This window comes from Dipodascopsis tothii, assembly GCF_038497935.1.
Source record: "Dipodascopsis tothii strain CBS 759.85 unplaced genomic scaffold V1510scaffold_64, whole genome shotgun sequence".
In the NCBI taxonomy this organism is placed as follows: domain Eukaryota; kingdom Fungi; phylum Ascomycota; class Lipomycetes; order Lipomycetales; family Lipomycetaceae; genus Neoaidaea; species Neoaidaea tothii.
The window spans coordinates 1-12,213 of record NW_027118048.1 but is presented as its reverse complement, the minus strand read 5'-3'; the positions used below and the strand labels follow the sequence as shown (position 1 = coordinate 12,213).

General features: G+C 73.4%; 5 protein-coding genes across 5 annotated transcripts; 2 read left to right on the top strand and 3 right to left on the bottom strand.

Moving 5' to 3' along the window:
• Positions 1 to 2,043: 2,043 nt before the first annotated feature.
• Positions 2,044 to 3,742, top strand: V1510DRAFT_424288 (uncharacterized protein). The gene has a single exon (XM_066935075.1). It carries the CDS (start codon positions 2,144 to 2,146, stop codon positions 3,599 to 3,601), a length of 1,458 nt encoding a protein of 485 aa, XP_066786342.1. The 5' UTR covers positions 2,044 to 2,143; the 3' UTR covers positions 3,602 to 3,742.
• A 275-nt stretch (positions 3,743 to 4,017) lies between these two features.
• On the bottom strand, positions 4,018 to 6,740 carry V1510DRAFT_432497 (armadillo-type protein; the record flags this gene model as incomplete). The annotated part of the gene is made up of 2 exons (XM_066935503.1): positions 4,018 to 4,312; positions 4,427 to 6,740. The coding sequence occupies one exon, from the start codon at positions 6,738 to 6,740 to the stop codon at positions 4,482 to 4,484; it is 2,259 nt and encodes a 752-aa protein (XP_066786341.1). The 3' UTR covers positions 4,018 to 4,312; positions 4,427 to 4,481.
• A 627-nt stretch (positions 6,741 to 7,367) lies between these two features.
• On the bottom strand, positions 7,368 to 8,105 carry V1510DRAFT_424282 (cyclin-domain-containing protein). Its single transcript, XM_066935074.1, has one exon. The coding sequence runs from the start codon at positions 8,030 to 8,032 to the stop codon at positions 7,436 to 7,438; it is 597 nt and encodes a 198-aa protein (XP_066786340.1). The 5' UTR covers positions 8,033 to 8,105; the 3' UTR covers positions 7,368 to 7,435.
• Positions 8,106 to 8,543: 438 nt separating this feature from the next.
• On the top strand, positions 8,544 to 9,664 carry V1510DRAFT_424281 (cytochrome b5-like heme/steroid binding domain-containing protein). Its single transcript, XM_066935073.1, has one exon. It carries the CDS (start codon positions 8,594 to 8,596, stop codon positions 9,518 to 9,520), a length of 927 nt encoding a protein of 308 aa, XP_066786339.1. The 5' UTR covers positions 8,544 to 8,593; the 3' UTR covers positions 9,521 to 9,664.
• A 1,251-nt stretch (positions 9,665 to 10,915) lies between these two features.
• V1510DRAFT_351586 (uncharacterized protein) lies at positions 10,916 to 11,721 on the bottom strand (the record flags this gene model as incomplete). Its single annotated transcript, XM_066930867.1, has 2 exons — positions 10,916 to 11,610; positions 11,643 to 11,721. Coding segments are annotated over 2 exons (774 nt in total), but the record flags the coding sequence as incomplete, so codon positions are not given.
• Between the last annotated feature and the right edge of the window lie 492 nt (positions 11,722 to 12,213).

The following is a 12,213-nucleotide window of genomic DNA, read 5'->3' as shown; positions in this document are numbered from 1 at the left end:
CGACCTCGACGGAGTCGCCGCCGGAGGCTCGTTGCACCGCCACGCTAGGCATATAGCCGCCCGCAGGGCCACCTCGACGGAGTCGCCGCCGGAGGCTCGTTGCACCGCCACGCTAGGCATATAGCCGCCCGCAGGGCCACCTCGACGGAGTCGCCGCCGGAGGCTCCTCACACCGCGACCAGCCAGCACGGCTGCACGGCTGGCTCCGCGCGGCCGGGCGGGCTGGCATGTGGCGCGGAGATACGGACCGCGGACTAGTGGATCGGGGTGCCGGCAGCGGCCGGCGCCGGCGTGGAGCCCCGAGGGCGGTGGTGGCTGTGCGCTTGGCGGCGAGTCAGGGCGACGCGTCGGCGCGGCAGGTCGCACAATCAAGCAGGATCAGCGTCAGGTGACGCACAAATTGCTCGCGTGGCTTACCCGGCCACCACGTGGCGGTGTCTGGTGCCAGCTGGCGAACGAGGCCCTTGGTGGCCCGGAGCTCGGGACGGCCGTGACAGGCCCGTTGGCAACGGTCAAAGTGTATAAAAGAGGGCGGCAACGGCGAGGAGAGACATCAAATCAACTATCAAGATGTGCTCGTGCAAGAACGGATCGTGCTCAACCAAGTGCTCGTGCGGATCGAGCTGCTCGTGCGCCTCGTCTGGCGGCTGCGGCTGCAAGTAGCCGCGCCCCGACTCCGAAAACGCAAAAATCCAAAAAAATTCGCTTCTCGAGGACCGGCCGCGGGCCGTTTGTTGTTAGTGTTTGAATGAAATTTCCCCGGACACTGGACTAGCGCCAGGCGCCTGGCGCGCGCCCCACGTGACGCGGGGCGCGTCACCCCCGGCCCTCGGCGTGACCGCGTGGCTGTTCGCCCGCTCGTGTCATCCCCCACGCGCGCCTCCGGCTCAGCCGGGCGGCCGCCGGCCGTGCCGCCGCCCTGCCGAGCCGGGCCCGTGCCTCGGCGCGCGGCCCCACGCGGCTAGCCCGCGTACGCGCTGCACCGGCCTTTGCAGCGGCCTCTGTCTGTCATCGGCGTCTGGCCGCACATATAAGCTGCTGCCGCCAGCTCCTTAGACTGAGCCGCGCGACTCGGTACTGGCGCGTCTGCTGACAAGTGGACCGCAACACCGCCACAACGACGACGACGGACTCTAACTCGCGGCCGGCGCAGCACCGTGTGCGCGCGGTGTCGCGCCGCGCCTGCCTCTCGTGCCGCGAGCGCAAAATCAAATGTGACGGCGTGCAGGACTGCAAGAACTGCGAGGGCTTCCAGGTGAAATGCGTGTTTGTGCCGTCGCACCGCGGCGGCCGCCGGCACCGCCGGCCGGCGGCGCCGGAGACGGTGGGGACGGCGTCCGTGCGGAGCGAGCCGGCGGCGCCGGCCTGGGCGTTTGAGCTTGACCGCGGGGAGTCGCGGTCGCCGCGGGGGCCGCTGGCGGCGCTGGCGTCGCCGGCGCTGGTGACGCCGGGCCGGCTGGTGTCGGCCTCGCGGTCGCCGAGTTTCGGCGGCCAGGCGACGCTGCCGGCGACGCCGCCGTGGTCGGTGTCGGAGGGATCGCCGCCGGAGGATCACGCGACGACGGGGCGGGGCGAGTGCGGGTACGGCTGGCGGACGGCGCGGACGCCGGGGGCCGGGCTGGCGGGCGGGCTGGCGGGCGGGCTCGGCGGCGACCTCGGCGGCGACCTCGGCGGCGACCTCGGCGGCCACGCCGGCGGCAGCATGCCCCGCCTGACGGCCGGCCTGCCCAGCCGGCCCACCGGCCGGCCGGCGCTTGGCGGCGGGCTGGCCGCGGCCACGCCCGCGCTGGCGTCGCTGGCGTCGCCGGCGTCGCCCTCGCAGGCCGGCATCGGGCTCTCGGACGTCCACGCGCTGCTGATGAACATGCAGTCGTCGATGCGGACGTCGATGCAGGGCTTCCAGAGCCAGCTGGACGCGATGCGGCCGGCGCTCGCCGGCGCGGCGCCGTCCGCCGCGTCGTCCGCGCCCGCGCCGTCGGTGTTCTCGCAGACCGCCAGCGACTCGGCGTCGTCCGCGTCCGCGTACGACGGCGAGGCCGCGTACTCGTTCGGGCGGCCCGCCGCCGCGGCCGCGCTGGCGTCGCACTCGTCCTTTGGCTTCCGCGTCGACGACGGCGACCTGGTCGGGCTCGATCTGCCGCCCATGGCCGTCGTCACGTTCTTCGTCGACGTCTACTACGACTGCTTCCACCCCAGCTACCCGTTCATGCTCCCCCGCGACGACTTCCAGCGCGCGGTCTGCCTCGAGACCGACACGCCGCTCGTGCACGCCATGCTGGCCATCGCCTGCCGGTTCGTGGCCGCCGACAGCCAGCGCTCGGCCGCGTCGTTCCTGCGCACGACCGTGCACCCGTACATGCTCGACCCCATGTACTGGCTCGGCCGCGCGGCCAAGTACGACTCGCACCTGGTCCGGCCGGCCGGCCGGCTCAAGCTGGCGCTGCTGCTGGCGTACTCGGCCGCGTTCGACGGGCACCACGCGCGCGCGCGCGACCTGCTCGCCGGCGGCCGCCAGGCCTTCCGCGACGCCGGCTTCGACCACCTCGACTCGGCCGACCGCGCGCTGCGCGCGCGCGCGGACGAGCTGGCCGGCTCGCGGTCGCTGCTGCCGCTGCCGCTCGAGCGCGAGTCCGTGCGGCGGACGTACTACATGATCTGGGAGCTCGGCGTGCTCCTCGCGGCCGTGTACTCGGCGCCGGGCGACGTCGTGCCCTTCAACGCCGCCGTGCGCATGGCCTCGTGCGACGCCGTCTACGCGGGCTCGCTGCGCGACTGGAACGGCTACTCGTTCCACTGGGACGACTTCCACCAGCTCGTCTTCACGTACTCGCCCGAGACGCCCGTGCACGCCTACAAGCTCAACTCGGCCTCGTTCCGCACCGCGGCCGTCAACGTGCTGGCCCAGGTCGTGGCCGCGCCGGACCGGCTCACGGACGACGACGTCGACGTCCTGGACTGGCGCGTGCGCTGCCTGCTCTCCAAGATCTTCAAGTACCGGACCGGCCCCAAGCGCCTGCACATGACGCTCTTTGTGACCCACCAGATGCTCTACACCGCGCTCGTCCTGCTCCACCGCACGCGCGCGGCCCCGGCCCTGGTCTTTGCGGTCCACGCGGCCGGCTGCGACGGCCTGGCGGCCTACGCCGAGAACGCGCCGGCCACGGCTGCGGGGCCGCACCCGCCGCCCGTCGCCCGCTCCTACGCCACCCTCGTCGACGCCACTGCCGAGCTCGTGGCCATGCTGCACACCCTGATCGCCTGCAACGACGGCCGCGAGGACGCCGCGCTGTTCCGGGTCTCGCCCTTCCTGGGCGTCATCCTGGCCGCCTGCGTGCCCGTCATAGCCTCGCGGCTCGTCCTGGACGCCGTGCGCCCGGACCCGCCCCCGCCCGAGTGCGCGCCCCTGGCGCCCGAGGACCACATCCCTACGCTGCGCGCGCTGCTCATGCGCACCCGCATGCCCGACGCCCCGACCCGCGCCGATCTCGACCTCTGCGTCCGCAGCCTCGGCCGCCTGTCGGACGTCTGGGGCGTGCTGCGACCGGCGCTTGCCGACGCGAACGCCATCGTCGCCCGCATCGACACCGCTGGCCGCAGTTGATTGCTGTAATACCCTGTTCGATACGATAGAATACACCCGTACACGTGACGCCACCGCCGCGGCCACTGTGGCCGTGCACCGGGTCTGCGCGCGGCGGCTATATGCGGCTATATGCCCTGCTGTCGCTGGCCTGGCCGGGACCCGCAGAGCTCACGAGCCTCCGGCGGCGACTCCGTCGAGGGTGGCTGCCCTTCGGGCAGGGCGCAGCCGCCGTGGCCGCTGTGGCATATAGCCGCATAGCCGCCCGCAGGGCGCACCCTCGACGGAGTCGCCGCCGGAGGCTCGTGACCGCCGCGACCCTTCGAGGCATATAGCCGCATATAACCGCAAGCCGCCCGCAGGGCGCACCCTCGACGGAGTCGCCGCCGGAGGCTCACCACCGAAGCCTTCGGCGGCGACTCCGTCGAGGTGGCTGCGCCCGGCAGGCATATAGCCGCATGTAGCCGCCGACGCCACGCCGCAGTAGAAGTTGAGTGACTATGTGATGGAATTGACTGTACCGCTGAGCGGTGCTGTGCGGCTATATGTGTGAGCCGCATGGCTCGTGCGGCTATATGTGTAAGCCGCGCGGCTGGCCGCGACAGGTCCTGCCCGAGGCCACCACGCCCGGCGAGCCGCTGCGGTGCCGAGTCGGCTGCGGCAGCTGCTCTGGGCAGAAAGCGGCGCCTTAGGAATAGCCGCATATAGCCGCCGCCGGGGCTGTTGGTGAGCCTCCGGCGGCGACTCCGTCGAGGGTAACTGCCTTCGGCAGGCATATAGCCGCCCGCAGGGCGCACCCTCGACGGAGTCGCCGCCGGAGGCTCACCAACAGCCCCGGCGGCGAGCCGGAGCGTGGCAGGCATATAGCCGCATATAGCCGCCAGAGGGTCGGCGCAGGCGCCTAGTCCGTGGCCGGGGTCAGCAGCCCCTGCAGCGACTCGAGCTGGCTGATCGCGGTCTTGGTCTTCTCGCACACCTCGAGCATGGGGTCGTGCAGGCAGGCGTCCAGGCGGTGGCGCACGCCCAGGCGCACCAGGACCTCGGCGCGGCGGCGGAACGCGTCCTCGGCGCCGGCCGGCGCGTCCTCCGGGCCGTCCTCGTGCCAGGTCAGGTTGATGACGACCCAGACGCAGGCGAGGCGGACCTCGTGGCGCGAGTGCTGCATGAGAAAGATGACCTTGCGGACGACGGACTCGCGGGCGATGATCAGGTCGCGGTGGCGGTCGAGGCCGGCCGCCAGGTGCACGAGCACGTAGAGCGCGGCGATGACGACCTCGGTGTAGTACTTTTGGGCCCAGTCGGCGGGGTCGGCGCCGGCCGTGACAGTGAGCTTGTCGTCGAGCAGGTCGAAGAGCGGGCCGGGGCCGAGCTCGGCCAGGAGCATGTCGATGAGCTGCTCGGACCGGCACGTCAGGTTGCGGATGAAGTCGAGGGCCTGCTCCTGGACCTGGACCTCGGGGTCGGCGCAGAGCCGGACCAGGGTCGGGAAGGTGAGCGCGTCCATGACGCGCATGCGCGTGGCGATGTCGTCGCCGTAGGCCATGTGCTTGAGCGCCCAGACGGCGTTGAGCCGCAGCGGCGGGTACGGCGAGTGCGCGCCCGCGACGATGAGCGGCAGCACGCCGAGGTAGATGACGTGGTCGCGCATGGGGCTGAAGTCGAGCACGAGGTTGCAGACGGCGCCCATGGCCGCGGTCTTGACCTGGAGGTCCTCGTCGGCCTCGGCGGCGTCGGCGCGGTCGAGCGCGTCGGCGGCGTCGGCGTCGGCGTCGGCCAGGACGACGTCGGCGTCGGCGGGCGCGTCGAGCGGGCCGTCGGGGCGGCCGCCGACGCCGTAGAGCAGGTCGACGACGGCGTCGACGGCGCCCGAGTCGACCAGCGTCGTGCGCAGGAGCGCGATCGAGCGCGCGAGCGTGCGCAGCACGTGGCACGCGGCGATCTTGGCGGGCGCGACGCCGGGGCCGGGCGCGGTGCCCATGACGGCGACGGCGACCTGCAGTGCGCCCTCGTCGATGATCGCGCGGCGGTGCTCGTCCTTGGCCTGGCCGAGCGCGGTCAGGCACAGCAGGCCGCCGGCCAGGAGCTGCAGCCGCGCGCCGCCGGGGTCGGCCGTGGCGGCCGCGCACAGCTGGCCGGTGTCGCCGCCGCCGAACGCGGCCGCCTTGAGCACGCGCGCCGCGCGCGCGATCAGCCCGGCCTCCACGCAGCGGTCGGCCACGTCCGGCGCGTCCCGGCACAGCAGCGCCAGCGTCTGCAGGATGCGCGCGTCCGCGCCGGCGCCGCCGTCCGCGCCGCCCTCGGCGTCCTCGAGCAGCCGGATCAGCGTGGGCACGACCCGGGCCACGATCGCCGGGCCGTCCTCCAGCGGCAGCAGCTTGCCGAGCACGCACGCGGCCGCCAGCCGGGTCTCGGCCGCGGGCGCCCGCAGCAGCTTCACCAGCGGGCCCACGATCGTGTGCACGTCCGCCGGCGCGGCCGGCGCCGCCGCCGCGCCCAGTCCGTGGCTCACGCGCGCGTCGTCCGGCCGCAGAATGTGCGCCAGCGCCAGCAGGCTCGCCGCCAGCACGCGCGCGTCCGCCGGCGCCGCCAGCGCCCGCCGCACCACCGTCAGCAGCGGCGCGTACAGCCGCGGCGCGAGCAGCACCACGCCGGCGTGCGTCGGCGCCAGCAGCGGCACCAGTGTGCACAGCAGCGCCGCCTGCGCCGGCGTCGACGTCCGCAGCAGCAGCTCCGTCAGCCGGTCGGCCAGCCGCGGGTACGTCGCCAGCAGCGCGTCCGTCGGCCGCAGCGCCAGCACCGCCGCCAGCGCCCGCAGCACCGCCAGCACCACCCGGTCGTCTGCCGGCGGCGCGCACGACAGCAGCGCGCCCGTCAGCACCTCCGCCGTCTCTGCGCCCGCCAGCGCCGCCTGCACGTCCGCCTCGGCGTGCGCAAAGCTGCCCACCACGATCGCCGCCTGCACCTTGACCTCGTCTGCCGTGGCCGTCGCCAGCACCTGCAGCAGCACCTGCAGCAGGCCCTCGTCCAGGTACGCCCGCTTCTGTTCGTTGTGGCCGATCAGGATGTTTTTGAGCCGCCGCAGCACCGCCACCGTCTGCGCCGCCCCCCCGGGCTCGGCCGCGCACCGCGCCAGGGTCTGCGCCAGGTTCTCTTCCGTCATGGCGCCGTGATCGTGAAGGATCGCTGTCGATCTGTGCGTGTCGCGGTGATGGGCGGGACAAGGGCGATAAGTATATAACTATTGTACAGTTGTGGCACATGGGCGGGGTGTCAGGTGACTGCGGCTATATGCCCGCACGGGGCAGGGCAGCCACCCTCGACGGAGTCGCCCAGGCTCTGTGGCGGTGCCTCCGGCGGCGACTCCGTCGAGGGTGCGCCCTGCGGGCGGCGGCCACGAGCCTGCCGAAGGCAGCTACCTCGACGGAGTCGCCGCCGGAGGCACCACCAAAGCCTCCGGCGGGACTCCGTCGAGGTGGCTGCCCTTCGGGCAGGCGCAGCGGCGCGGCAAGTGTGGCGGCGCACAGCCCTGGGCAGGGCCCGCGCACCGCCACAGACGAGCCAGGCCTGCACTGCCTGTGGCGGCTATATGCAGGCGCGACTCAGCCGCGCACGGACGCCACTGCGTATGCGGCTATATGCATGCCGGCTAGGCGTCGGCGGCGCGTGTGGCGGGGCACACGTAGGCGCGCTAGTCCCGCGTGTCGCGAGTCGTCCGGAGGTTTTTTCCGCGCGCCCCCGGCATATAGCCGCGCAGGGCGCACACGCGCCGAGCGCGCGTGGCCGCAGCGCCGCCCGCAGGGCGCACCCCCGACGGAGTCGCCGCCGGAGGCTCGTTGGCGGTGCCTCCGGCCGCAGCTAGTCGCGGTCGCTGCGGGCGTCCTTCGTCGCCGCGTCGGAGCGCGGGGAGCCGCCGGTAGCGCGGTCGACGGCGGCCGCAACCTCCGGCGGCAGGCCGGGCGACGGCACGCCCGCAAGCGGGTCCGGGCCGTCGTCGGTGTCCGCGGCCAGCGTGTAGACCGAGCCCATGCGCGCGACCATGCGCACGTAGTACTGCGAGAGGGTCTCGTGGCGCGGCACAACGCGCCAGCCGACGCGGACGAGAAACTCGAGCTCGAGGAAATTGAGCTCGGGCAGCGAGATACCGCCGACCTTGGCGTAGTGCGTGTTGGTGCAGAACGAGTCGCACAGGCCCTTGCTGGCCACGGTCGCGGCCGTGATCAGGAAACGGTGGACGGTCAGCGAGTTGATGGTGAAGGTGGTGAAGACGCAGCACAGCAGGTCGATGTAGAACACGATCGCCAGCAGCGCCGACTTCTCGAGCGAGCAGAAGCGCGCGATGCGCCGCAGGTAGTCCAGCGGCGAGATCTGCGGCGGCGCGCGCGAGTGGAACCGCGTGAGCTGCGACTGCCGCAGCGGGATGGCGTCGTTGAGCGCCATGAGCTCGGTCAGCATCGACGCGATCAGCACGATGATGTCCTGGCTGTCGGCCTCGTAGTAGTTGCGGGGGAGCACGCGCGGCTCGGCCGCCGCCGCCGGCGCCGGCGCCGGCGCGGCAGCGGCCGCGGCCGCGGCCGCGGCCGCGGCCTTGCCGGCCTTGGCCTTGCCGGCGGCCTCCTCGGCCTCGCGCTCTTGTTTCTTGCGCCGCTTGCGCTCGTTCATGGCCTGTGCGCCCGGCGCCCTGGCTCCGTCCAGCCCGCGCGTTTGCGCCCGGCCGGCCTCGGCCTGGTCTGCGATTGCGTCCGCGATTGCCTTCGCGCCTGCCCTGCCCACGCTCGTTTCGTCGCGCGGTGCGCTGGCCTGTGCTGGCGGATGCGATGCTGCCGCCCTCCGGGAGATGCGCGCGACGCGGCTGCTGCTCTGGCCTGTCGTCACGGCTGGCGCTGTGGTTGCGCCCTGGTCTGCCCGTCGGTGCGGATGGTGCGTCGTGGCGATCACGTTGACTTTTCGTTGGAGCTCCGTGGCCGCCGCTGCCGCCCGCCCGCCTCACGCCCGGCCGCCGCCCACTGGCCCGCAATGCCTGCCGAAACCGTGCTGACTGACGCCACGGGCCTGCCGCCGGCACTGCGCCAACGCGCGCGCCTGGCCGTGGCCGCTGCGGATGCCCGCCGGGGGCATATAGCCGCCGCAGAGAGGGACGCGGCCGCTGGCCGGCCGGCCGGAGGGCCTGGCCGGCCAGCGAGCGCGCCGGCGGGCCCGCCGATGCGCCCGTCGGCCGGCCAGCCGGCCGGCCGGCCTGCCGGCGCGTCTGCCGACGAGCCCGCGCCCGGATGGCTGCGCCAGAACGCGCCCGAGGTCGCCCGCGCGGTCTGCTCCGTCCTGGCCCTCTACGTCGGCCTCTCCTACTACGTCTTTGGCAACCTCTTTCTTGGCTCGGACTGCTGGCTCATGCACGCGGGCCACGTCGCCTTCGTGGCCAAGCGCGCGCTGGCCCAGGCGCGCGTCCTGGCCGCCCTGCGCTGGCTCGTCGTCGCCCTGGCCGCGTCCGCCGCCGTCCGCGCAATCGTCCCGGACGCGCCCTCGCTCGCCGCCGCCGTCTCGGGCCCCGACTCGCTGCTCGGATTCGAGTACCCGCGGCTGTTTTCCGAGGCCGAGCTCGCCCGCTACAGCGGCGCCGCCGACCGGCCGGTTTTCCTGGCCATCAACGGCTCGGTCTACGACGTCTCGGCCGGCCGCGCCACGTACGGCACCGGCGGCTCGTACGCGTTCTTTGCCGGCCGCGACGGCGCCCGCGCCTTTGTGACCGGCTGCTTCCGCTCGGATGTCACGCACGACCTGCGCGGCCTGGATCCCGACGAGGCCGCCGCCCAGATCGCCGGCTGGCAGCGCTTCTTTGCCGCCAGCCCGAAGTACTTCTACGTCGGCACGGTCGCCCACCCGCCGCTGACGGGGCCCGAGCCGGCGCCGTGCGCCGCCGCGCGCCATCCGCGCGGCGGTCGGTAATTGCCGCATCATATTGCCGCACCATATTGCCGCACTGCGTAATTGCCGCATGTACATATCGCTAGCGGCCCGCCGCAATACATAGCTCTGATCGTGCACAGACGCGGTGCGCTGGTGCGCCGTGCGCCGTGCGCCGCTGGTGCGGCCGGACGGCCGGCGGCTATATGCCGCACGCTGTGCGGCTCACACTGGCGTGCCTCCGGCGGCGACTCCGTCGAGGGTGCGCCCTGCGGGCGGCTGTGCGGCTATATGCCACACTCGTGGCGGCTGCACCCTGCCCGAAGGGCAGCCACCCTCGACGGAGTCGCCGCCGGAGGCACCACCAAACCCCCCGACGGCGATACCGTCGAGGGCGGCTGCCTTCGAGCAGAGTGGCGCCCTCGGCGGCCCCTCAGGCAGGTATGCGGCCGCATATGGCCGCCCGCAGCGCGCAGCCTCGCCAGGTTCCCCGACGGAGACTCGTCATTGGCGAGCCGGCCCCCGCGGGATGCCTCGCACGCATACAGCCGCATGTAGCCGCTGCAGCCTGTCGGGCCCGTTGGCAGCCGACGGCGGCCCAGCGGGTGTGGGCAGTGAGCCGCACTCCGTGCGGCATATAGCCGCACGGCCGGTCGCCCTGCCGAGGGCGGTATCGATCTGCCCGGAGGGCAGCCACCCTCGACGGAGTCGCCGCCGGAGGCACCACCAAAGAGCCTCCGGCGGCGGGGGCCGGCGGGGGGGGGGGCCCCGCGGGCGGGGGCCCCCCCCCCCCGGGGGGGGGAAAAACCCCCCCCCCCCGCCCCCCCCCCCCCGCGCCCCCCCCGGCCCCCCCCCCCCCGCGCCCCCCCCCCCCCGGGGGGCGCCGCGGGCGCCACCCCCACCGCGCCCCCGGCGGCGACTCCGTCGAGGGTGGCTGCCCTTCGGGCAGGGCGCAGCCGCCACAGGTGTGGCATATAGCCGCCCGCAGGGCGCACCCTCGACGGAGTCGCCGCCGGAGGCACGCCAGCGCGTGAGCCGCACCGCGTGCGGCATATAGCCGCGTCACACAAAGTCGCGGCCGGCGTTCCCGGTGACAGCGCTGGTGTAGCCCTCGACGAGCAGCGGGACCCAGACCAGACGCGAGTCCGCGACGAGCAGGCGCCACTGGCCGCGGGTGACGACGAGCGGCGCCGGCGCCGGGGTGCCGTCGGCGAGGCGCTTGGCGCCGAGCACAGACGTCAGGGGCACGTCCTCGAGCACGAGGTCCGCGGACCGGCGGCGGAGGACGCCGGCGGCCGGATCGACCGGGTACTGGTCCGCCGCCGGCACGCCGTCGAGGCGCGCGACCAGCGCGGCGACGGCGGCCTTGGTGTCGGGGTCGCGGGGATGCAGCGACCAGCCGGTGGACTCGGCGCGGACGCAGAGCGCGATGGCGGTCTGCACAAGCAGGTCGCGTGGAGCGGCGTCCACAAACGGCCGCGCGTAGAGCACGGCCCGGGGCCCGGCGGCGTCCTGCAGCGACACGCCCTTGGGCTTGAGGTCCTGCAGCCGCAGAGTGATCTCCTCGCGGGCCGTGCCCGCGTTGAACTCGATCCGGTGGCTGAGCAGCTTCTGCTCGAGGCCCCGCAGCCGGTAGTACCGGCACTCGCGCAGCAGCCGCTCGCGGTGGTCGTCCGAGCGGATGTCGACCGGCGCGCCCTTGAGCGCCTGCAGCAGCTCCGCAAAGAGCTCGTCCGAGTGCATGGGCACGTACGGCGGCGAGACCGCCGGCGGCCGCATCAGGCCCTTGGTCCCCGGAAAGATGTCCTGCGGCGAGCCGAAGAACGCCGAGAACGAGACCGTGAAGAAGTTGGGCGTGTCGCCCGGGTGCGTCAGTAGCTCGCGCGGGATCCGGAACGGCGCTGCCCCGATCCGCACGAAGATCTCCGAGTTGTACAGCTGCCGGATCAGCTTCGGCAGCTGGTAGTAGTGCGCGTCTGCGTACAGGTACACAAAGTCGACCTCGTCCTTGGGCGCGACATGGTATCCCTGCAGGTGCCGCACAATGCTCGTGAACACCTGCGGCGACCGGTCGATGTACAGCGGTGCGCTGCTGTCTGCCGTCTGGAAGTACTTTGTGAAGTACGACGGCGCTGCCGTCAGCGCCGGGCGCGCGCCTGCTTACCGTCGTACGACAGCGACGCCCCGCTCAGCCGGAACAGCTGGTCCCCGACATTCACCGAGTACACTTGCTCGTGCGGCAGGATTCGCGGGATATTGATGTTCAGCAGCGGCGCGCTGTACTCGCGCACGTCGTCCGGGGCCGACTCCATGGTGCGGTCCGGCGTTCGCGTCTGAGCCGCAGTATGTGCGGCGTCACGTGGCCCGTGCGTCACACTGCCGTCACGTCGTGGCTCCCGGCAGCGCGACTGCCGCCAGGGCCCGCACGGTGCCCGCAGGGCAGCCACCCTCGACGAGTCGCCGCCGGAGGCTCGTGTCCTGACCGGCGGACGAGCCTCCGGCGGCGACTCCGTCGAGGGTAGGCCCTCCGGGCGGTGCGCCGCACGGCGTGCGGCATATAGCCGCACGGACCCCAGGCCGATGCCGCCGGGCCACTTTTTCTCTGCCCGCAGGGCAGCTACCCTCGACGGAGTCGCCGCCGGAGGCTCATGCGCTGGCCGGTGAACGAGCCTCCGGCGGGGGGGGGGCGGCGCGGGGGGCGTAAAGGCGGGGGGGGCGCCACGCGCGGGGCGGGA